Source organism: Rhinoraja longicauda, chromosome 2 (assembly GCF_053455715.1).
Source record: "Rhinoraja longicauda isolate Sanriku21f chromosome 2, sRhiLon1.1, whole genome shotgun sequence".
NCBI classification, from domain to species: domain Eukaryota; kingdom Metazoa; phylum Chordata; class Chondrichthyes; order Rajiformes; family Arhynchobatidae; genus Rhinoraja; species Rhinoraja longicauda.
The window spans coordinates 94,706,521-94,731,914 of NC_135954.1; the positions used below are offsets into that span (position 1 = coordinate 94,706,521).

The 25,394-nt window shown below is 44.6% G+C and overlaps 1 protein-coding gene across 2 annotated transcripts; it reads right to left on the minus strand.

Annotated features, from left to right (window-relative positions):
• Nucleotides 1-654: 654 nt before the first annotated feature.
• xrcc2 (X-ray repair complementing defective repair in Chinese hamster cells 2) lies at nucleotides 655-21,035 on the minus strand. 2 transcript variants are annotated; one of them, XM_078429315.1, is made up of 3 exons: nucleotides 20,943-21,035; nucleotides 7,641-7,722; nucleotides 655-1,940 (listed from the first exon to the last, which is right to left on the minus strand). In XM_078429315.1, exons 1-3 carry the CDS (start codon nucleotides 20,979-20,981, stop codon nucleotides 1,219-1,221), a joined length of 843 nt encoding a protein of 280 aa, XP_078285441.1. In that variant the 5' UTR covers nucleotides 20,982-21,035; the 3' UTR covers nucleotides 655-1,218. The 2 variants fall into 2 exon arrangements, with proteins under 2 accessions (XP_078285441.1, XP_078285448.1); XM_078429322.1 differs by lacking the exon at nucleotides 20,943-21,035 and adding an exon at nucleotides 4,360-4,443.
• Between the last annotated feature and the right edge of the window lie 4,359 nt (nucleotides 21,036-25,394).

Consider the following 25,394-nt stretch of genomic DNA (forward strand, 5'->3'; position numbering starts at 1 on the left):
CATCCTTCTCCTTATGTCCTTCTTCCTTCCCCTCACATCCCCTCCCCTCACCTCTCATTTCCTTCTCTACCCTCACCTTCTCCCTCACCTGTCCTCTGCCTTTCCTCAGCCTAACCCTTCTCCAACTATTCCCCCACTCCCCTCCCTTACTTCATCCTCTTTCCTTACCTCGTCCCTAAATCCCCTCCCGAGTCTTAGTTTGATGACAGAAAAATAATTTAAAGATGTCACTGCTGGAGAACGCAAACAATGGGGAAAGGGCAAGAGAATTAGAGAGGATCATCAAAGTTGATACCAATACAAAGGAATTGAGTGGCTGCCTTCTGAGCGCTATGTCTAGAAAGAGATTTAACTAGCCAGAACTTCAAAATAATGTGTGCAACATGCTTTAAAATTCAAATTTTCAAGTTAAAACATTCTATTTATTCCTGTGTACACCTGAAAAATTAGAGGTGGGTGTAAATTCTACAATCGCTCTGTTTCTTGTCTTGGCCCCAGTCTTCTCTGTATTACAGTATTAAAGTAGAAACATGGATCAATTGTCCACTTAAACGCAAAAAAAGCAATAAACCCCTCCTCCCTAATTTCAATCACAAATTAAACAGGACTGCTAAACCAAGTTTCAACAATGGAAAGAGACCGGTTACACTTGCAGCTGAAGCTTTTATTAAATTGAGCTCTGCCTATAAAACGTCCTGGAGAACAAGTCATTTATATACGGAGAAAGCTAAATAATATCACATTTTTCCACCACAATTATTAAAATCGCATTTTAGAGGTTCAGTTTGGTTGCCATCATAAAAAAATGTACTCCAGTATTTCTGGTATTCTGCTTTAACCCACGAGCCTGGAATCAATATTAAGGGCATGTCCTGGACTTGCCTACATGCACAAAGGGGACATACATCCAGAAAAGGAGCTTTGAATAAGGTGCCTGGATTGGCTCCATTCACCTGCAGATCAGGCCAAAACCAGCTGGAGAATTTGCAATGAAACCTTCAACAATGTGCACATGAAGGTGGCTAAACCTTCATCTGACCTCGTTTAGGGTCAAATCGCAGTTCAAGGGTTAATCAGATTGTGCCCACCAGTGCTCGCCAATAAATAGACTTCAGTTAACCAGAACAATTAGCAGTGAGCAAAAAGGGAGGCACTTTCTCACGTGTACAATCACGTGGGTCTCCAGCGGTCGTCGATTAAGGAATGAATGCCGAAGGGTTAAAGAAACTGGACCCCACCATCTGTAATAATAAAGCAGCACCTGTTCACAATGTTGCTTCTTGGCTGGAGAGAAACAGCAGCAAATTCTTGCTTGTTGTCCACCGTGGTGTTTTTTGAGAAAACAAACCTATGCTTGACCAGTTTTTGCCATGATTTACACAGATATGGTTTAAATTCTGCCATCGGTGGCTGCCGAGCTGCAACAGCTCCATCTGGCCTGGCTGCCTCAGGATCTCGCCCGCGCATCAGGGCCTGTGTGGTTGCGATTAACACTAGCTGGTACTCGCTCAGCAGATTCTCCAGGCACTCGACGCAGCGCCGGAGGTTGGCTTCCTGCTGGCTGAAGCTCTCCGCACCGCTCAGTCTGTCAATCCAGTAGAAAGCAGACATGCTGTCCACAATCAGCAGGCAGAGAGCAGGATGGCTGCAGACCATGCTCTCCAGCGATTGGAAGAGCAGCAGGAGCTGGGCGCTGCTGCTGCAGTGGACGAGGAACAGGCGGCCCAGGCACTGTTTAACTGACTCCTCCGTGCTCTGCGCTAAACAATGCTCCAGAATGGTGACGAGGCGAAGCATGTCGAAATGACATTCTGTGTCAACAAAGACCACCTCAACCTGGAGCCCACCCTTCGATTCGGGGAGGATACAAGATGCCACCAGGTGATAAAGCATTTCTGTCTTTCCTGTTCCTTCTGGGCCATGGAACTCCACCGTATTTCCTGTAAGGCACAGAAGGGAAAGTTAGCACCAGACAAAAGAAGTATTATATATTTCCAAAATTCCTCAAGCAATATTTGACCTAGTTAACAGATTTTGCAGTAATTACTAGAGCGCAGCAAGAAAAATCAAAGCAAGATCACTTTGAAGAGTCTGTGCAAATGCTGCAATTAAGATAACCTTTGGCAGATGTGATAATTTGTAAAATAGTTTATCACTTGCAGCAAAGATTAATTGTACAAAATACGACAACACCAGGTTCGTACTAGTTTCGCAGTCATTCGCATGATAAAATATATCTGAGCGACTGTGGGTTAGTCTATTTAAATTTAACATTCCCATTGTTACTGCTTGTTTAGACATGAGTTGCAAAATGGTAAAACTAAGATTTTATCACTAGTCTGCTACGACAAAGCTGAGTGCAACCAAACTCACAATACATGTGACCCCAAAAGTCACCCATTCCTTCTCTCCTGAGATGCTGCCTGACCTGCTGAGTTACTCCAGCATTTTGTGACTAAATACCTTCGATTTGTACCAGCATCTGCAGTTATTTTCTTATACATGTGCTGCAATATACTTGTGCCCCTATGTTAGCTTTAAGCAGGGTTCCTGCTTCAGTCGCCTCCACAGATTGTGCATATGAAATAAGGAGTGAACCTGGTGGGTTTGTGATGCCTTCAGTGTCATGTGAAGGTTAGCCATTATGGGAAATCTGGTTGCCTCATGCACCTATGCGCAAATATCCAATAGTCAACAACCCAGGGTCAGCAGAGAAGTAGAGAAACAACATGCAGAAAGTTAGCATCTCACACAGCATTTTCACCTTTAATAGGGCAAGATAAAAATGTTCCTTTTAACATAGGAGCAGGCTCTTCACCGAGTTCTCTATGCCGAGTTAAACTAATCTCATCTGCCTGTACTTGATCTATATCTCTCCATTCCCTGCGTATCCTTGTTCCTTTTGTTTTCTTCTACAGGATGCTACTTTAACATTCACCTGCATTTTAATCTCAAGTTTAAAAGTAACTACAAGATTTCTGACAAAGCAGTTGTCTGGACAATTCAAGGTCAGTCATCCAAATCAGCTGGTCATTCCATTTTGCAAGCCTTCCTCCTTTGTACTGGTACCAGATGTAACTTGGTTGAATCACGGATTCATTTTGTATTATCATCAAACATAGAACAATGCAGCATTAGAATAGGCCCTTTGGCCCTTAATGCCGGTGTCGAACATGATGCCAATCCTATCTCATCAACATAATCCATACCCCTGCTTATCCATGTGCCTATCTAAAAATCTCTTAAGTGGCGTATCAGCCTCAATCACCACCCCAGGCAGCGCGTTCCAGGCATTCACCACCCTTTGTGTAAAAAAAATTGTCCCACACATCTCCTTTAAACTTTGCCCCTCTTGTCTTAAAGCTGTGTCCTCTGGCATTTGATAGTTCCACCCTGGGGATAAAGCACACAACTGTCTATCCTACCCGTGCCATCTTAATGTGTTCTTATATTAAGAATCACTTTGGCCTTCGTCAGTCAGAGTATTACACATAGAAGTTGGGGGTCATGTTACTGTTCTATAATACGTTGGTGAGGCCACATTGAGAGTATTGCGTTCAGTTTTGGGCACCATGTTATAGGAAAGATCAAGCTAGAAAGGATGCAGAGAAGATTTATGAGGATGTTGCCAGGACTCAAGAGCCTGAACCAAAGGAATGGTTGAGCAGCCAGAGGACATAGGTTTAAGGTGAGGTGAGGGGAGATTTCATTGGAACTTGAGGTGTAGCTTTTTTTTTTTACACAAAAGGTGGTGGGTATATGGAACTCGTCAGATATTTGGACGAGTTAGTCAATATAAATTGAAGGCAGTAAAATGGGTTATTTTATCATGTCAGGATACCCCAGTGAGCTTTACATCAATGAAATACTATTGAAGAAGAGTCACTACTATGATTTAGGTCCAATTTGCACACATCAAGTTCCTATAAAAACAATATTGAAGTGACAAGGTTGTGGCTTAGAATTTCAATTGTACTGTAATCAATTTAGAGGCAACATCAGGTGCCCAAGGGTCTAATATGACACGTGCCATTTCTACTCATTGCATGCTAGAAATCAATCCACAGCTGAGCATATTGAATCAGACTTTAATTTAAGCTTACATTTTACACTCAGACTTATTCGTTTATAGGTTGCCTGACATATCCCCGTCTGAGATCACACGAAAGCACCACTGTTCAATGCTGGTGCGTTCCAATGTTTGACTGCAAGAGGTAATTTCAAATTTTAATTTAGCCTTTCCTATTTACGTCATAACTGGACAGTTCTGTCAGGTCATTTATATGTAAAATTATCTCAACTTTTCCTCCCTCCATGGAGGCTGCCTGATCTGCTGGGCAATTTCAGCATTCTCCTTACATCGAACAATACAGCACAGGAACAGGTCCACAGTAACAATTCTGAGTTAGAACAAGTCTGAAGAAGGATCTCGACCCAAGAAAGCTGGAAGAGAGGAAGGGCAAGATAAAGCTGAGCAGGTAATAGGTTGATACAGGGTGTGTGAACGGGGAAACATGCAAGTCAAGCTTACTTTTCTTAAAGCAATGAAACGACTGTGTTTCCAGTTTGTGTTAATGCTGCTGCCCCTTTGATCATATGATTTTTAATTTTTGCTACCTGCACCCCCTTTGTAGAAAGTAGAAAAAGCAATTCTGGTTAAATCTGCAGATTTCAGAGGACAAAAAGTAGCAGCAGTAAGAAAATAAAACTGTCACAAGCTCTTGCACTATTTAATGCAAGCTCTCTAGCACAACTGTAGTTTCTCAAACAGTTCTTAAGTGGCATATGCCAGAATTTGGAAATGTAACAACTATCTGTTTCAGAATCTCAGACAGTGAAACCAGCAAGTGATCAAAAAAAAGTTGTGACAAGCAGGAAGCAATCAGCCTGGCCCTGGGCATACATCAGCACCACTGACAAGACCATCACCACCCCAGCTGCTTTATAGCTCATTGGGGAAACATATATAAAGTTGAGCTCACATCTTGTGCCATCAATTTTTGGAAACTCACCAGTGTGTTGAATTTTGTGTAGTTGCATTATTTACAATGGCAAACAAGAGCTGAAATATGTGTTGTTTCAGCTTTCATTTGATAATATAAGCAAGGTTTTGGACAGCACCAACAGAATAAATTATGCAGAGAGCCAAAAGAAAATACTTCTGAATGAGCTCCAGGGATTGAATGACGTAGGGTTTTAAGACATGATTTTGAATTCAGCTCATTCTGTTTTTAAAAAATCCTCACATATAAAAATGAGATTCAGTTTGCTTACTTCACTGCTGTTGAGTACAGAGAACAAATCTGACAATTATTCAACAAAAAGCCTTAACAAAAAGACAGAGGGAGACAAGCAGATATCTTGATGTCAGTAGCTTATGTCCAGTGTTAGGACACTATCCAATTTCTCTATGTTACTTCTAACCTGTACGATTTAGGTGTCTTATGTATACAAGAGGCTCAAATAAAACCCGCACTCTTCTGTTTATCAGGGAAAATCTTATAACAGACCAGCACCTGAAAAGTAAAAAATGCGGAAACATTCAGCAGGTCAGCTGAACAGTCAAATGTTTCTTCCTCCACTGATTTATTGAATATATCCGGCATTTTCTACCATTGTTTCAGACTTGCAGCTTCATCAGTATTTTATACAACTTTGTATACTATACAAAGTATAGTATACTATATTTCATCACTAAAATATGTGGAACTATATTTCATCACTAAAATATAGTTTAGTTACTAAACTATATTTCATCACTAAAATATGTGGAACTTTGCTTTGATCATAGAAAAAAAGAATTCCTTATGTTTTTTGCTGCAAAGTCCTGAAGAATGGCATCAAATGCAAACGTTCTGAATTTCTAGTCATTCTGCAACACTTTGAAAATCCAATCAAATAGTTCAACACCATCAAACATCGTGGAAAAGGGTGAATATAATCAAAAGACTGGCAAGTTCATTGAGCCCATTGAAAAGACATACATTGTTCTGATGTGTCCAACCCACTCTTCTTAAACAACCGATAAAGAGAGAATAATTTTGGTGACCATGGACAGTCTGAAAATACCTGGCTAGTTTCAAAAGCAAGCTTGTTTCAAGGTCAACATGGAGTGCATTGCTTCACCTGTTTGCATTATATCCCTGCACTCACTCCCTAAATGGTGTGCGGGTAGGAGCGACATTTGAGGAAAAGCAAGATGAATAAAGCAGCCATGACTCGCATTCACTTAAATTTGTCTCAACCATCAAAAGAAAAGTCTTCCAAAGCATTCCATGTGGAGGTTAAGTCTGCACTGAGTACAACCATCGCCTCTCTTTGGCTCAGAAGTCAACCAGATAAGAGCTGTCAGATAATGTTTTCTGGCACTTTCCCCCTCCCAATGCTTGGAAGAGGAACTAGGGCCAAGATTAACAGAGAACCTCACAGTTACATTCCTCAAGAACAGAAGATTGTGCACGCCCGACCAAAGGCAAGGAAATGTAGTACTTGCAATACACCATATGTGTCCTCCCAATTATTCTTCCCCAACTATCCCTCCTACCCCCATACCATTTAGGGAGTGAGTGCAGGAGTATAATGCAAACAGAAATGGTGAAGCAATCCACGTTGACCTTAAAGCATGGTATGTGCATAGATCCAGCAATCTCTGCAGCGTGGGCTTTTCATTCTACAAACTCGATTGTTGCTAGGTGTCAGTTCAGTGGGATCACTGATGCAGAGCAACAATGATGCCATCAAACTGGCTGAGCAGTCAAATGCATTGAAACATTCTGGCACAGCAAAACAAGAGAAAAAATGTTCATTTTTGTACTGTGTATTTCAACAAATTTACAAGCAGTAAGATAAAAATTAAAGCATATATGATCATAGCAGCGAAAATATTTAAAAAAAATAAAAACTGCTGGAGGAACAGCAGATCAGGCAGCATTTGAGGATGGAAACAGGCAGGCGACATTTCAGGTGTGGATACTTGTTCAGTCTGATAGAGTAAAGGGGAGACAGCTGGTAGAAAGAAGTGAGGGGAAGGGGTAGGATAAGAAATGGCAAATGATATGTGGATCCAGGTTTGGAGGGTATAGTCAGGTTGGAGAAAGCAACCAAGGCTGGAGGTGTTGTGGAGAGGCTTTACATTTAGAGCCTGAGTTTGCTGAAGAATAACTTTAGCAGTGCACCATCAAAAACTCACTTATAGCTTGTGCTGCAAAGCAGAAGGTTTTGAAGCTGGTGTGTAAATTGATGAAATTTTCACCAATTCCATTTCCTTTGTTGATGGTAGAGATGGTTGCAAAACAATGACTTAAGAACTAAACCCTTTATGTGGAAGTCTTAAAACTGCCAGTTAATGAGTAAAACTGCTAGTTCCACTGTCAATGGAACTGCAAAATTTTGCCCAGTTTAATCAATGCAAAAAGCTTCCCAATCATGAAAAAAAAATCACCACAGAGGCAATTCTTTGTTAGTTTTCCAGGCGAGATATGAAAATAAAGCAACTTCAATTTCACTTAGCCAGTCATCATAAAGAGTGAAATGGTTTCTACTTTTCCTGGCATAAAGTACTATTGGAAGAAAACTTTAAAGAAGAAAAAACAGGATGAACTTGCTAATACGACTCTTCACAACATTATTGTTCCTCTTACCATGGTTTAGCAACCCTTCCTCAGAAAAAAGCCGTGGCTCAAGATGCTTCAGAGAACTTCTTCCTTTGAGTCGGGCAAGCAGCTATCAAAAAATGAAAATACCTTTTTTAGTAATCATAAATGTCCACTTAAACAATTTCACATGAACCTCTTCTGCAACAAATCTCTTCCCTGGTCCTGATCAAAACTGTAAGATAGATTCATTTTAGTTTAGTGTCATATACACCAGAGTGTGATAAAATTCTTTGTTCACATGAAGTTCAGAGTAAACAATATAAATACATTAGTGATAATGAGTGCATAAACAATAGAACGGCAGAAGATTCCAGTGCAAAATCATTGTAGTGCAACAGAATATTAAAGAACAATATTGGAATAACAAACGAGATAGAGTTAAGAGTACATCCTTTGCAAATTAATTGAATCACAGGCTGATTTTGCTATTTTTCCATATGATGAGTTTCTATTTCCACCATTTGATCTTATATTTTTCTGAAATAAATCTCTCCAAAAAGGTTCTCTGGTCATTTTACAATCTCCGGGTATTTATTTCCAGTGATTTCTGTGAAATTTGCTTTCAATTGGATCCCAGTGAAGTGTAGAATAAAATTAGGAAGTGTTGTGCAGCAATAAATCAGAACACAGGGAATGGGGGAAGCCAAATCTTCTTCTTCTTCTTAAGCCCTTGGCTCCTCGAGGGAGCATAGGCCATTGACAAATGTCCTCTACCTCACTCGGTTGTTGGCGGTTCTTTCAAGATCTCCCCAGTTGAGCCCACTCTCAGACATTTCTGCCGGGATACCTCTTCTCCAGCTGTTCCCGGGGCGACCTCTTTTCCTTTTTCCTTGGGGGTTCCATTTCAGGGCTTGCCGGGTGATGTTTGTGGCAGGTTTTCCGAGGGTGTGTCCAATCCAACTCCATTTTCTCTTTCGAATTTGTAAGTCAATGGGATCCTGGCTTGTTCTTTTCCACAGGTCCACATTGCTTACTTGGAAGCTAAATAGATTAACCTAATTTACAAAAATAACCAATAGGAATCCAGGATGAGGATAGAAAAAGGGGGTGGGAACATTTCCACAACAGTATCTATCATGGCATACTTACTGGCAAGGGAAATGTGCTTTACTCACCCTGGCTGCTCTTCCGGGTGGTCCCCCCTCATCTCTTTCTGTACCTGAGAAGTGACCAGCTCGTTAACTGTCAGCTACATTGCCTGCATCCCTGATGTTTCACAGCAAGTTGATCCGCTGCTCCAACTGCTCTAGACGGACTACCAGGAGTTGCAGCTTGACACACTTCCTGCAGGTGTAGTCATTGGAACGAGCGTACGTCAGCATTGATTCGGTGGGCCGAAGGGCCTGTTTCCACCCCGTATCTCTTTATGGGCGGCACTGTGGTGTAATGGTAAAGATGCTGTCTTACAGCACCAGAGTCCCAGGTTCGATCCTATGGGTGCTAGTTTGTACATTCTCTCTGTGACCGTGTAGGCATTCTCCAGGTGCTCAGGTTTCCTTCTGAACTCCAAAGAAATACAGGTTAATTGTCTCCGTAAAAACGGTAATTGGTTCCTACTGTGCAGGCTAGTGTTGGTGTACTGGATGATCGCTAGTTGGCGCAGACTTAGTGGAAGAAACAACACAGAAAGTTGTGTCAATTCTGGGGAGAGAAAAGCAGCCATGAAAACTTCTAAAATAGTCAGCAAGAATTGGTTTGAGAAATTCAAGAGGTATGGGCTGCTTTATGTTAAATCGATTGGTGAAACTGCATCTGCAGAACATGAAGTAGCTGCAAAGTTTACAAAACAAGCTGGGTAAACTCACTAAGGAGAAAAATTACAACGTGGAGCAAATTTTAAAATGCAGATATTATTGGCTTATATTGGAATGCCAAAATGAACCTGTCTTGAAAAAGTTGAGAAATCTGTTATGGGTTTGAGGATCAACTTCAATCAATCACAATAATACTTTATTAGCCAAGTATGTTTTGCAACATATGAGGAACTTAATTTACCATACAGTCATAAACCTCCAACATCAGTGGCATAGGGGATTTTATGAAGTTGATGATCTTTTACTGTGCCCAATCCCCCACATGTTGAAGGCAAAAGTAAACAATCCTTTGGAGGTCTAATCAACAGGCGCATTATCTCAGTCCTTTTTATGGACCTATTTCATGCTTTCTTTGTGCAAGGGGTGGAATGCCACTTGGCATCAATAGAATTGGTATTTAAGGTCCGACACATTCTTAATGTTTCTCTGGGTCACCTTGAAAACCACCCACTGTGCAAGGGTTTCTTTCTGTCACCAAACACATCCTTCCAATCCACGTTTAACAGTGACTTGGTACTGTAAGGATTACGCCACTTCGACAATATTAAGAAGATTAATGCATCTTTTTTTTTTAAAAAGCCTTTCACTATTGTGGTTTGTTGGAAAAGGTATGGCAAAAGGCAGTAAATAATCGCTGTGGCTTCTAGGAAATGCAATGATATGAAGAAGGTTGCAGAGTTAGATTTGACGAGATTTAGCTCATGGAGAAGTCCCAGACCACTGAGCTCAATTAAGCTCGCTCACTGCCTTTGCCTTTTGTCACTACTTCTTGTACTCACTTGCAATATACCTGTTGAATGATTTGCCTGGACACATGCAAAAAAGCTTTTCATTGTATCTCGGTATATGTGCCATAATAAACAATAACAATATTACATCTCCCACAGTCCAATTTTCTGGTCCCAACCAGCTCATCTTTAACATGGATGTGCAATTCTGCTACACCTCCATTCCATACCATGTTCTGAGAGCACCCCCCCCCCCCCCCCCCCCCCCTATTGCTTGAACAAAGGGATAACCAATTCCCCTCCACTAATATACATGTGGTCTGGTTGCACTAATTTTCACACTAAACAATTTCTTCCTCAATACTACTCAGTTTCCAGAACAAAGGTGCGACTCACATGTTTTCTGTTGGATATATGTTTCAGTCCTTATCAGGAGCATTACCTCAATTTTTCTTGCAAAACTTCGCTGTTTTCTGCACCATGCACTCATATGAAACTTGAAAATGTCACTACTTTTGTTGCCAATTTCCACCCTGCTCTCACCTTCAATGTATCATAGAAACATAGAAAATAGGTGCAGGAGTAGGCCATTCGGCCCTTCGAGCCTGCACCGCCATTCAATATGATCATGGCTGATCATCCAACTCAGTATCCCGTACCTGCCTACTCTCCATACCCCCTTTTAGCTACAAGGGCCACATCTAACTCCCTCTTAAATATAGCCAATGAACTGGCCTCAACTACCTTCTGTGAGTAGCCCCATATCGGCCGACCTGAGGGACCTGGAGATAGAGTGGTGGGATAGGATTTTTGATATAAGGGGGGGCAAGCCTGTTTAGGGCTTTATATGTGATTAGGAGGAGTTTGAAATTGATTCTGTACCTTACTGGGAGCTAGTGGAGAGAGGCCAGGATCGGGGTGATGTGCTCCCTTTTACGGGTACGCGTCAGGAGTCTCGCTGCGGCGTTTTGGACCAATTGTAGGCGGGACAGGGATGATTGACTGATCCCAGTGTATAGGGAGTTGCAGTAGTCTAAGCGGGAGGAAATGAATGCATGAATGATTTTTCAGTGTCGTCAGATTTGAAGAATGGTTTGATTTTCGCTATGGTACGAAGCTGGAAGAAGCTGGCCTTTACCACAGCGTTGACTTGCCTGTCAAATTTTAATGCCGAGTCAAATATCACGCCCAGGTTTTTGACATGCGGTTTGACCAGGGGGAATAGGCTTCCAAGGCTGCCTGTTATAGTTTTGATGGAGTCGGGGGGGGGGGGGGGGGGGGGGGGGGGAATAGGATAACCTCAGACTTGCTCTCGTTTAGTTGAAGGAAGTTCTGTGCCATCCAACATTTTATGTCCTCAAGGCAGTGCATGAGGCTGATTAAATTTGACCAGTTGTTGGGTCCATCTCCAACTTCTCCCTTCCCTTTCTGGATCCCTTCCCTCTCTTTGTCTCAAGGGATAGGTTTACCAACACAACCAGACTACCAGCTATTTAAAATGTATTTTCTCCTAAACTATTTTCTTTCCAATTGCTTGTCACTTTAATCTTCCTTTCCAGTCCATTAATCTAACTCCTATTTGACGCAATATTAAAATTACTTTGTTTTTTTCCTCAGCATTGGCTAGTTCTTCTAAGGCTACCGACTGTAATATTTTCTCAGGTTTTTTTTCGCCAAAGATACTATCTGGGCTTCAGGCCATTTCCAACATTCTCTTTTTGGTTTCAGTTTTCCGTATCAGCTATAACCTGCATTTCAGTCTTTACATGTCCCTTTGTTTGTTTTCCTAACTGCCGTCATTAATCGATCAACCAGCTGGTCCGGTAAACAACATAATATTATGGCAGCCCAGACATTACTCAAAGAGATTTCCTTTGCTCTATCCATTCCTCTCCAGATTTTCAACTTGAAACCAACTGTTATATCATTCTGACAGTTCAGATGAAAGTTTTGACTCTCTCCCTTTCCAGCTTTCACATGAGATGCCTTTCATTATTGGACCAAATCCTTGCATTTTATTTTTATTTCAGATTTACAGCATTGTTGTTTTTTTAAAATTTACCTGCTGCATTAACAGCATTTAATTTTTGCAATAATTCTTGATGCAGCATTCAATCAAATACCATTTGGAAATGTGAGCATAGTACATCTATTGGTTCCAGTTTATTCACTGCAGGTTACTTGTACAAAGAACTTCAATGAATTAGTCAAATGCTTAGTTTTGTTTCGGGGTGCAGTATGGAAACAGGCCCTTCGGCTCAGAGTCTGCCATCTATTGATCATCTGTGTGCAGTAGTTCTATGTTATTTTCCCAACCACTCCCTATACATTAAATGCAATTTTACAGAGGCCAATTAACCTGCAAACCCACACGTCTTTGGAATGTGTGAGAAATCCAGAATAGCTAAAGGAAACCCACATGGTCACAGGGAGAAGGTGTAAACTCCACAGACAGCACAGGTCAGGACTGGACCCAGGTCTCTGGCGCTGTGAGGCAGCAAGTCTACCAGTTGCGATTTCCCTTTCAAATAACAATGTGAATTTCAAGAGTCAAGAATCAAGAGTATTTCATTGTTATATGTACCGATAAAGGAACAATGAGATTTTTCCAAGATCGACTTGGTATGCAGCTACCATCAGATTCCAGTCCACCCAGACGACATCCTCAAGACGGCCCTCATCACTCCGTTCGGGCTCTTTGTTCCTGCGCATGTCTTTCGGCCTCAAGAACGCCGCTCAAGCTTTCCCACGGCTCATGGACACGGTGGGCCGCGGGCTGGACTTTGTGTTCATCTACCTCAACGACGTTCTCGTCGCCAGCCACTCTCGCCAGGAACACCGCGCACACCTCCGGCAGCTCTGCCAGAGGTTCAACGAGCATGGCCTGGCCATCAACCATGCCAAGTGTCAGTTTGGCCTCACTTTCATCAACTTCCTCGGCCATCACATCAACCAGCACGGAGCGGTCCCGCTCCCGACCAAGGTCGAGGTTACTCACAAGTTTGCCAAACCCTCGACTGTGAAGGGACTACAAGAGTTTGTCGGCATGGTCAACTTCTACCACCGTTTCGTGCCAGCAGCCGCCAGGATCATGCAACCGCTGTTCAAGGCCCTGGCCAACAAGCCGAAAGACCTCGTCTGGGACGGCGCGGCCACCACCACGTTCGACAACGCCAAGGAGGCGCTGGCAAAGGCAACGATGCTGGTACATCCACGGGCCAACGCACCAACAGCTCTCACGGTCGACGCATCTGGCACAGCCGTGGGCGGAGTGCTGGAACTGATCAATGGACCGTCATAAGCTGGCACACTTGGACATTGATCAACCAGTGCAGGTGGCACAACTCCACCGCAGAGGACGTCCATCACAACCAAACCCGCCCTCAACTCAACCAGCTGCAAGCCCAAACACAGGAGACACATACACAAGATCAGGCCGCCTCACTTGACAGCCTAACCGCCTCTGGGGGGGGGGGGGGGGGGGGGCTCATGTGGCGGGCTGAGCCACTTTGGTCTCGAACCGTCGTTCATTGAGCTTGAGCACAAGGTCAGGACTGGACCCAGGTCTCTGGCGCTGTGAGGCAGCAAGTCTACCAGTTGCGATTTCCCTTTCAAATAACAATGTTAATTTCAAGAGTCAAGAATCAAGAGTATTTCATTGATTGCAATCAAGAAGACCATTAGTGTCAAGAAGACCATGAATGTTTTGCAATCAAGAAGACCATTAGTCTTCTGGAGTTTCAGCTCCAGCTCCTTCCTGTAGTTGTCCTTGCCCTGTCTTTCATAATCATAATCATACTTTATTAGCCAAGCACTCGTGTGGACCTGGCGTGAACTGGGCCGACCAATCAATGCCGACCTGGGTGGTCTGCCGGCGGTGTGCAGCAGACGACGGAGCTAGTCTTCACCTCACAGTCAACATGTTAACACACACCTCTTGCACTAATTGTTGAGCTGTATCGTTTAAATATTAAACTGAATGTTTATATAACACGTGAACCTCTGCAAGATTTACATTTATTATTGTCACCTGTACCAAGGAACAGTGAAAACTTTGCTTTGCAACAGTCATAAAACACAAGATACATGAAACATTAAATTAAAAGTGACGAGTGGAAAGCATTGGGGATGTGCAAAGATTTGGGGAGGGGGGTGGGGCGTCAATCTACCCCACGGCAGAAGGGAAGCCCCAGGACCGGAACCAGCCTTCCTGATAAGTTTGTTGACAAAGAAAGGGCAGAAGTGGACCAGGGGAATTGAGGGGGAGAGTGTGGGGGTGCAGGGGGGAGGGTGGGCAGAGGCCCGTCCATCAAATCAGTTAAAAACCAGGTTTAGCTCTTTGGCCAAGTCCTGATTGCTTTCCCTCCCCAGACCATTAGTCTTCTTGTAGCCTGCAATGCTATTCACACCGGCCACACATCCCTCATGTTGTTCTACTGCAGTTTCAGCTCCAGCTCCCTCCTGTAGTTGTCCTTGCCCTGTCTTTCATAATCATAATCATACTTTATTAGCCAAGTATGTTTTGCAACATACGAGGAATTTGTTTTGCCAGTCATACCAATAAAAAGCAACAAAACACACAAAATACATTTTAACATAAACATCCACCATAGTGACTACTCCACATTCCTCACTGTGATGGAAGGCGCAAAAAGGTTCAATCTCTTCCCTTCTTTGACGGGACAATCTTGACTCCCGTAGCCGGCGGCGGGCCCTCTTTGTCGGAGCGATCAAGCTCCCGCATCGGGGGTGAATCTCAGCTCCTCTGCGCCGGGCGATCTATTCCGGGTCGGGGCTAGTTGAACCTTCTGCAATTTGGAGCTTCCCGACATCAGTCTCTACCTGAGACTGCAAGCTCCTCGATGTTGAAATCCCCAGGCCGCAGTTGGAGCGTCGATCCCAGCCAAGGTATCGCAGGCTCCGATGGTAAGTCCACGGCCCCACGGTGGGGCTCAAAGTCAGTCTAGAGCAAGGTCGCCAACTCCATGATGGAGTTGCCAACTGTACGGTGGCGCAACGGTAGAGTTGCTGCCTTACAGCGAATGCAGCGCCAGAGGCTCAGGTTCGATCCTGATTACGGGCGCCGTCTGTACGGAGTTTGTACGTTCTCCCCGTGACCTATGTGGGTTTTCTCCGAGATCTTCGGTTTCCTCCCACACTCCAAAGGCGTACAAGTATGTAGGTTAATCGACTGGGTAAAATGTAAAAATTGTCCCTAGTGTGTGTAGGATAGTGTTAATGTGCAGGGATCGCTGGGCGGCGCGGACTCGGTGGGCCGAAGGGCCTGTTTCCGCGCTGTATCTCTAAATCTAAAAAAATGATGTTAGGCCGCAGAGTGACTGGAGATACGATCCAGAAAACGATCGCATCTCCGGCAAGATAAGAGATTGAAAAATAGTTTCCCCCGATCCCCCTACATAAATCAAACCAGAGAACATTAACACATATTTTTAAAACATACTAAAAATAACAAAAAAGACAAAAAAACAGACCATTGGCGAGGCAGCCATCGCTGACAGTGCCACCTTTCTTCACCCCTTTCACCTCCTCCTTGGGCATTGCTGTTCCAAAACCAAGCTGTGATGCTATCCGGCAGCATGCTTTCCAAGAAGCATCTGTAGAAGTTTGTAAGTCATTGGAGACATGCCTAATATTCTCAGTTTCGTAAGGAAGATGTCAGTGTGCATTCTTGGCTGACACTTCAATGTGGTTGGTCCTTCGAGATTGTTGGTAATATTTATGCCATGGTACTTGAAGCTCTCAATATTTCCACTTTGGCATCATTTATGCTGATCAGTGCATGTACTCCACCACACAAGTCGATAACTAGATCCTTCATCTTCCTGACACGGGAGAGGTATTGTCCTGAAATGACTAAGTTCTCTATCTCCTTCTTGTATCTCATCATTGTTCTCTGCTACGGAGGACCTCTACTCCTCCAAGGGCGTCTATCGCTCCATTCCTCACCCACACTTGGAAAATCAGACCGCCTGGCCATACTCCTCCTTCCCAAATATAGGCAGTGATTGAAGAGTACAGCTTTGGTGAAAATAGTTATGTAGAGCTGGTCAAAGGAGGCAGAGAAGCAGCTTTGTGACGGTTTGGACTCAGTAGACTGGGTGATGTTCAATGACTCAACAATGGACCTGAACGAATACACCAAAGTCTTAACTGACTACATGAGGAAATGTGGGGGTGGGGAGGGGGAATGCGTTCCTATCAAGACCATCTGACAGTTCCCCAACCAGAAGCCTTGGATGAAGCAAGAGATCCATAAATTAACTGAGGACCAGATCAGATCTGTGACGTCAAGCTAGACGATCCACAATCATACAAGAAGTCCAAGTACGACCTCCAGAAGCCCATCGATATTGCAGAGATATTTCCAGACTAAACTGGAATCTCATATGGACACTCAGCAACTGTGGCTAGGCCTGCTATCACTTCCTACAAGGTGAAACCGAGGAGATCAAATAATATCACTTCCAGACGAACTCAATGCTTTCTTTGCCCGTTTCAAAAGGGAGGATGATGATGTATCTTCACGGGCTTCCACAGTCTCAGTCTGTGATCTCAATCTCCGAGGCTGATGTCAGAAAATCCTTCTCCAGCGTGAACCACTGGAGAGCTGTGGTGATCTACCTGGCTGTGTTCTCAAAACTTGCATAGACCAACCGGTGTGTTATTTAACCGGCAGGTGTTTTCATGGACATCGTCAATGGTCTGAGGTCTCCACCTGCTGTAAAAGGATATCCATAATACTAGTGCACAAGAACAAGATGACAAGCCTCAATGCGATGAAGTGTTTCGAGAGGTTGGTTATGTCACAAATCAACGCCTTCCTCAGTAATGACCTGGACCCACTTCAATTTGCCTATCACAACAGGTTTACAGTGGATGCAATCTCATTGCCTCCTCACTCTGCACAAAATACTTGGACAATAGGGAACAGGTATGTCAGACTAGATACAAGATGATGTTGGTTTACAAAAAAAGATAAAGTGCTGGAGTAACTCAGCGGGTCAGACAGCATCTCTGGAGAACATGGCGAGGTGACGTTTTGGATCAGGACTCTTCTTCAGACTTGTATGTCGCATTATTTGTCGACTAAGGCAGGGCATTCAACATCATCATTCTTTCCAAATGTATTTGCAAATTCAAGGAAATGGGTCCCTGCTCCTCCCAGCGCAGCTGGGTCTTCAACTTCATCATCAGCAAACCTCAATCAATACAAATTGGCAACAACACTTCCTCCTTGCTGCCCATCACACGGCCAAATGCTCAGTCCCCTCCTCTACTTTCTTTATACCCATGACTGCATATACAGCTCTGACATCATCTTAAAATTTGCCGATGTCACCACTGGCGTTGGATGAATAATGGATGACGAGTCAGAGTATAGGAAGGAGATCGACAATCTGGCCGAGTGTTACCAGGACAACAATCTTGCTCTCAACATTAACAAGACCTAGGAACTGATTGCTGACTTCAGAAAGGAAAAGCCAAGGGACTATGCTCCTGACTTAATTGGCAAGATGGCAGTAGCGACTGTCCTGAGCCCAGCACGTTGATGCAATCACAAATGTAAGCTCACCAACGCCTCTACTTCCTCAGAAGTTTTAGTTGTACAACAGGTGTGCAATAGAGAATGCTGCCTCATTTAGAAATTGATTGCTGCCTCTTTTAGACATTCAATACTCAAGACCAAAGACATATAGAAAATGGTATTCTGACCAAAATTTCAAGATCAATTTATTGTCACATGTACCAATTAAGGTACAGTGAAATTTGAGTTACCATACAGCCATACTAAGTAAAAAGCAACAAGGCACACAGCCACATAAAATAAAATTTAACATAAACATCCACCTCAGCGGATTCTACATTCCTCACTGTGATGGAAGGTAATAATGTTCAATCATCGTCCTCTTTGTTCAATCGCAGTCGGGACCGTTGAACCATCCGCAGTTGCCGCTGCCGACTGTCCGAGGCTCTCGCGTCGACTGTCCGAGGCCCTTGCGTCGGGATGATCGAAACTCCTGCATCGGGACGGTTGACAAGCTCTCCGCGGCATGGTGCTCCCGAATCGGCCTAATCTTACCAGAGACCGTTGGCTTCACGATGTTAAAGTCCACAGGCCCCGCGGTTGGAGCTCTCCACAGTCGATCCAGGCTCTGCGATGTTAAAGTCCACGCCGCACCCCCGGCATGAAGCGTTGGACCGGTCTCCGGGAAAGGCTGCCATCTCCTCGATGTTAGGCCGCGTTGGGGACGGAAATACGATACGGAGAAAAATTGCATCTCCGTCGAGGTTGAAGAGATTGAAAAAAAGTTTCCCCCAACCCCCCCCCCCCTCACCAACATAAAACAAATCAAGGAACACTAAAATATACTTTTAACACATACTTAAAATAACAAAAACAGTAGAAAGGACAGACTGTTGACGAGGCAACCAATGCTGGTGGACCACCCCACCATCAAAGGGATTTACAGAAGTCGCTGCCTCAAAAAGGCAACCAGCATTATCAGACCCACACCACCCTGGCCACACACTCATTTCACCCCTGCCAACAGGAAGAAGGTACAGGAGCCTGAAAACTGTAATGTCCAGGTTCAGCTTCTTCCCTATAGCCATTAGGCTATTGAACATCACAACCTAAAATAAGCTCTGAACTACATAGACTATTATTGCACTAATATTGTATGTTTGTTTTTTATATGTACGGCTTTTTTTCTCATTTATTATATTATTTACCGTGTTCTATGTTTACATATTCTGTTGTGCTACTGCAAGTGATAATTTTATTGTTCTATTTGAGACATATGACAATAAAACACCCTTGATTCTAGTGGACAATGGCCAAACCATCAGGGGTATTGACCTCCCTACTAGAAGAGATCTTCTGGAAGTGCCATCTCCTGTCGACAGCTAATATGAAAATGCCACACCATCTGAGCCATGCTCACTGTTACCATCAGGAAGAAGCAACAGGAGCCTGAGAAGCGATAACTCCAGCTTCAAGAACATCTCCTATCAACCATCAGTTTTGAACTACCTGCACAACCTAATTGCACCCTACATCAGCACTGAACCACTAGAGTTTGCACGACTATGGTTGCTCTGTATACATTTTTTTGCATTACCAGGGCCTACTTTTATAATGAGTTTATTCCTGAATGTCATTGCATCTAATGAGCCTATAAAACTACATAAAGTAAGAATTTCATTTTTCTGGCTCCTATCCAGTGTAAATGACAAGTAAACTCATGAATTTTGAAACAAACTGTGTTATAGTTCCATGCTTTAAACCTCAGTCCCTTTCTGAAAAAAGGTGTTACAGTTTCAATCCCCAATCTAATGTCACCTTCGCCTATCCAAGGGCAGTTTGAAAATGAAAACCAACACATTGAACATCATTCTGGTCAGTTATTTTAAGACCCTAAAACCCCTGTCATTCTTGATGCTCGAGGTTGCAGATTTGGGAGGCGCTATTGTCATCAAGGTGAATAACTGCAGTACATTTTATCGATGCCCAAACTGCAAACCACAAGACGCCAATGGGAAAGGGAATTAATGGTCAGGATGTGCAGCAAGCAGGGTTCTTTCTCCTGGAGGGAGTTATATATTGAGAATTGTTGAACACCACACTATCCAAGCAGATGGAGTATTCTACCAACTTGTTCTCAACTTGTGGATGACAGAAAAGCTTTGGGGTGTCAGACAGTGAACCAGTCATCACAGGGCACTCAGCCTTCAACCTAATCTTGTAACAATGGTATTATGTGGCTGGTTCAGCTGAGTTTATAGTCAACATTACCTCCCAGTATCAAGTAACTTGGCAATGACATCAAATATGTAGATGGATACACAAGCTTATTGGGGATAATCATTGCCAGGGCATTTCTGTCAGGTGCATTTGCCAATGAAAAGCCCAATGCCCGAGTGTTGTTGGTCTTGCTGCACAGACATGGATTACTTCAATTGGTCCTCTCCTGCACTCCCCCCCCCCCCCCCCACCATCTCCTTGCATTAACCCCTTGTCACCCCAAGACCCCCTCACTGTCCCTCGACCCCCTCTCCCTCCCCTCACTCCCTCCCCTCGACCCCCTCTCCTCACCCCCTCTCCCTCCCCTCGCCCCCTCACTCCCTCCCCTCGACCCCTCACTCCTCCCCTCCACCCCCCGTCACTCCCTCCCCTTGACCCCCTCATTCTCTCCCCTCGACCCCTCACTCCACTCAACCCCCTCACTCCCTCTCCCTCACTCCCGCCCCTCGCCCCCTCCCCTGGACCCCCTCACTCCCTCCCCTCGTTCCCCTCACTCTCGCCCCCCTCACTCCCTCCCCCTCGACCCCTCACCCCCCCTCACTCCTTCCCCTCGACCCCACTCCCCCCTCACTCCCTCTCCTCACCCTCTCCCTCCCCTCATCCCCTCTCCTCACCCCCACGACCCCCCTCCCCTCACTCCCTCCCCTCGACCCCCTCCCCTCCCCCCCCTCACTCCCTCCCCTCGACCCCCTCCCCTCGATTCCCTCCCCTCCCCCTCCCCTCGATTCCCTCCCCTCGCCCCCTCCCCTCACTCCCCCCGCCCTGTCACCGCCCCTCGTGCGGTCCCGCTGACCCCCCCCCCCCGGATCCTCCCTCGCTAATACCCGAGCCACCGGGCTCTCCTCCCCAGCGGCGCGCCTCTTCCCCCCCCCCCCCCCCCCCTCCCGGCTCTCCGAGCCATCTTCCCTCGGGCCCTCACCTCGGTGCCCGACTCCCGCTGTCGGAAGTCGCTGGTCATGGCGAGAGGCGGCTGCGAGCGGCGTAGAGCTCGAGCCCGAACCCGAGCCCGCCGCACGCACTCACCTCTCACCCCGCGCACTCCCGCCCACTGGTTACCATGGTTACGGGCCGCAGCCTGCACCTCCAAGTCTGTTGCAGGGTCATGATTAATTTTAACCCGCAATTTCTGCCACATGGTGGGTACATGGAATGTGTTGCCAGACCCCTCTGTTGAGGCAAGTCGTGGAGTCATACAGCGCCATGGAAAAAGGCCCTTTGGCCCAACTTGCCCACACCGACCAACATGTCCCAGCTACCCTAGTCCCATCTGCCTGTGTTTGGCCCTTATCCCTCCAGATCTGTCCTATCCATGTACCTGTCTAAATGTTTCTTAAACATTGCGGTTCTATAACAACATTTGAAAGTCATTTGGATAGCACATGGATAGGAATGTTTTAGAGGGATGTGGACCAAACGCGAGCCGGTGTAGGATGGGATGAGTGTAGATGGGGCATCTTGGGTCAGCAAGTTGGACCAAAAGGCCTGCTTTTATGCTGAATGACGCTATGGCTCTAAACAATCCAAGCTAGGAAATAGAGAAACAAGAGATTGCAGATGGTTGAATCCTATGCAAGCTGTTGGAGGAGTTCAGTGGGCCAGGCAGCATCTTTGGAGGGAAATGGACAGATGATGTTTTCGGTCAGGGACCATTCTTCAGACTGATGGTCTTGAGGGGAGAAAGTTGGTGAAGGGAGGTGAGGGTAAAGGGTGGGACAAGAGCAGGCAGATAGGTGATAGGTGGATCCACGTGTGGAGCCACGTGTGGAGCCACGTGTGGAGCCACGTGTGGAGCCACGTGTGGAGCCACGTGTGGAGCCACGTGTGGAGCCACGTGTGGAGCCACGTGTGGAGCCACGTGTGGAGCCACGTGTGGAGCCACGTGTGGAGCCACGTGTGGAGCCACGTGTGGAGCCACGTGTGGAGCCACGTGTGGAGCCACGTGTGGAGCCACGTGTGGAGCCACGTGTGGAGCCACGTGTGGAGCCACGTGTGGAGCCACGTGTGGAGCCACGTGTGGAGCCACGTGTGGAGCCACGTGTGGAGCTGTTGTTAAGCAGGTGAGTCAGTTGGGGGGAGGGGGGAGAGAAAAGAGTGGAGAGAGAAACCGAGGCTGGGGGCAATAAAGGGAGAGGGCAAAAAGGTACAGATGGTAACATTTGAAGGAAGGAGAGGAGTAGAATCTGATGGGGGGGATGTTGGGTTGGAGAAAACTCAGGGCAGGGGTCCCGCTGTCGGAAGGGATAAGAGATGAGTAAACGAAGGTGAAGGAAGGGAAAAGAACTGGGCGATGGGGCTGGGGAAGGGATGGAAGGCTGGATAAATGTGAAGGAAAGGGGGTTACCTGAAATTGGAGAATTCAATATTCATGCCATTGGGTTGTAGGCAATGAAAGTGGAATATGAGGTGTTTTAAATTAGTTTAACCGAAAAAAAACTGCAGACGATGGACATCAGAAATTAAAATAGTGACGCTTGGAATATTCAGCAGGTTTGGCAGCATCTATTGAGAGAAAAGCAGAGTTAAATTACAGGTCAATAACCTTTCATCAGACCTGAAAGATTAACATTGTTTCTCTCTCCAACACTTCCCATTTTTATATCAATTTATTTGTGTTTTGGTACGGCAAAAGACAAATGTATAAAAGCCTAATTGAAAATCAAAAAAAGGCAGATGCTGAAATTGTCAAAGAAAAGCAGATATTGTTTGTTCTAATGAAGGGTCTACAAACTGAAACATTAACTCTATTTCTCTTTTGACAGATGCTGCCTGACGTGTTCTGTTTTTAAGGCACCTTTTTTGATCATATTTTACATAAATGTGATTCTTCAAAGGAAAATTAATTCACAAAATGCATTTCTTAAGGGACTGTTCATGACATGCCATCCTGGAAATTTAATTTTTGACAACTTTTACCAGGAACACCTTGATAAATTGTGGAGAAAGAAGTTCAAGGTTTCTTCAAATGAGGTGAATCATCCTAAAGGCCCTGTCAATAGCTTAAACAGCACCTTAGATGAGTGAAGGTTTTTAAATTGTGTTTGAATTCACCAGTCAAACTGCATGTTACTGTAATGATGAAGGTTTTAACAATCACTAGCACTCCAGAATAATTATTTTCAGCCTGATAACACGCTGTGCGATTTCTCTTGCAAAGAACTCCACAGGCATTCCATTGGGATCAAGGATGTCAAGAGTATTTAATTGTCATATATACTGACAACAGAACAATGAAATTTTTACTTGCAACAGCTTAACAGGCCTATAAATGCGATACACATAGATAATACATAATAATCTTTAAAAAAATCAATAAATGAATAACCAAAATACAAGTGCAAAATCTAAAGTCCTTAATGCAACCATAAATAGTCCACAGAAGATCATAGTTGCTGTGGTTAATGTGGTGTAGTATTCAAGAGCTTGATGGCTGCTGGGAAGAAGCTACTCTTGAACCTGGTGGTCATATTTTTCAGCCTCAAGTACCATCTTCAAATGGAAGGAGTAAAATGATAGTGTGACCAGGGTGGTTTGGGTCTTTGATGATACTGGCTGCCATTTGACACAGCACCTCCTATAGATCCCTTCAATAGTGGGGAGGTCAGTACCTGTGATGGACCAGGCAATGTGTACCATTGACTTGCTCCCACTAATCTTTTGTAGGTTCTGAGATGGATGATGAAAGCAATATGGGAACAGAAGGCTTAGTCGTTGATGAATCTGATGCCTAATGGGGCTGGCAGATGGTAGTTTTTGTGATAGTACAGTCATTCCATCATTATGTGGGGCTAAGTATGCTCCTGATCCATCAACTATTGACCACTCTCTCCCTCTCCCTCTCCCTCTCGCTCTCTCCCTTTCTCTCTCCCTTTCTCTCTCCCTTTCTCTCTCCCTTTCTCTCTCCCTTTATCTCTCCCTTTATCTCTCTCTCTCTCTCTCTCTCTCTCTCTCTCTCTCTCTCTCTCTCTCTCTCTCTCTCTCTCTCTCTCTCTCTCTCTCTCTCTCTCTCTCTCTCTCTCTCTCTCTCTCTCTCTCTTTCTCTCTCTTTCTCCTCTTTTTCTCCCTCTTTTTCTCTCTCTTTCTCCTCTCTCTTTCTCCTCTCTCCCTTTCTCTATCTGTCAGAAGCCCAGCAGTGGCCTGGGAAACCTCTGTGTAGACGCAAGTGTGCCAAAGGTTTTTGCACGGTTAACCCACAAATCTATGCACACCAGAACTTTAGTTTAGTTTAGTTTAGTTTATTGCTACATGCACCGAGGTACCTGAAAAGCTATGGCTCATGAAAGTAATGTCAGTACTCGTATTACATACTGATGGACTCCTATATATGTCACTGTCAGCATATTGAGGATTGCAGATTGTGAATATCACCGGTTTTCTGTTATGTTTTATTGTTTATGGCACTCAAAAACGTGATGCTGCATGATCCAAATTCAAGGCATCTAAAAGCAAACACATCAAACACATCAAACATGTCTGGAGAACATTGATATGTGAAGTTTTGGGTTGTGATCCTTTTGAATGATTGTGGGGGGAAGGGGAGGAGGGTGGCGGGGTGGGGAAATGGCCATTGTTTTGTAGATTAGTCACCTAAAATCGGAGAATGCAATGTTCGTACCAGTAGGTTGTAAGCTAATCAAGTGGAATATGAGGTGCTGTTCTTCGAATTTCATGGAGCTTCAGTCTGACAATGGAGGAGGCCTAGGACTAAAAGGGCAGTATGGGAAAGGGAAGGGGGAGTTAAAAGGGATGTGCTCGGTCTGCCAAGGCCTGATGGATCTCCCGGTTGATAACTATGTTAACTCCCCTTTCCATTCCCATACTGACCTTTCTGTCCTGGACCTATCACCTATCCACATTCTCCAGAGATGCTGCCTGACCTGTTGAGTTACTCGAGCACTTTCTGTCCTTTCTTGGCTGACTTGTTGGACTGAAGGGTCTGTTTCTAATCTTATGTCCTCAGATCGAAGCTGTGATATTTAGAAGGGAAATGAGAAGCATATTGCTGTATATAACCAAAGATTGTAGAAATCCAGAAATATCAAAACAACAGCAATTTTTTCCACTTTCTGACTTTTTGACTTTCAGTCTGAAGAAGTGTTCCGACCAGAAACGGCACCTGTTCCTTTTCTCCAGTGATGCTGCCTGACCCAGTGAGTTGCTCTGGCATTTGTGTCTATCTTCTGCAACTTTTTCCATTTATTTAGACCAGCAATGAAGCAAACTGTCTGAGAAGATTATCAATTAAACATCAATACCAAGGCAAATAAGTATTAGGGTCAAAAGGACATAAAGTGCTGGATGGACTCAACAGTCTGTCCCGCTGAGTTATTCCAGCATTTTGGGTCTATAGAGGGTAATAGGTCCATTGTTGTAT

What these genes read in the sequence shown, in the direction of transcription:
- xrcc2 (XM_078429315.1), bottom strand. Translation starts at nt 20,981, where the DNA reads ATGACCAGCGACTTCCGACAGCGGGAGTCGGGCACCGAG. An exon ending in AGCGGGAGTCGGGCACCGAG is followed by an intron (nt 7,723 to 20,942) that starts GTGAGGGCCCGA and finishes ATTTTTTGATAG; the next exon opens with CTGCTTGCCCGACTCAAAGG. An exon ending in GGAAGGGTTGCTAAACCATG is followed by an intron (nt 1,941 to 7,640) that starts GTAAGAGGAACA and finishes TGTGCCTTACAG; the next exon opens with GAAATACGGTGGAGTTCCAT.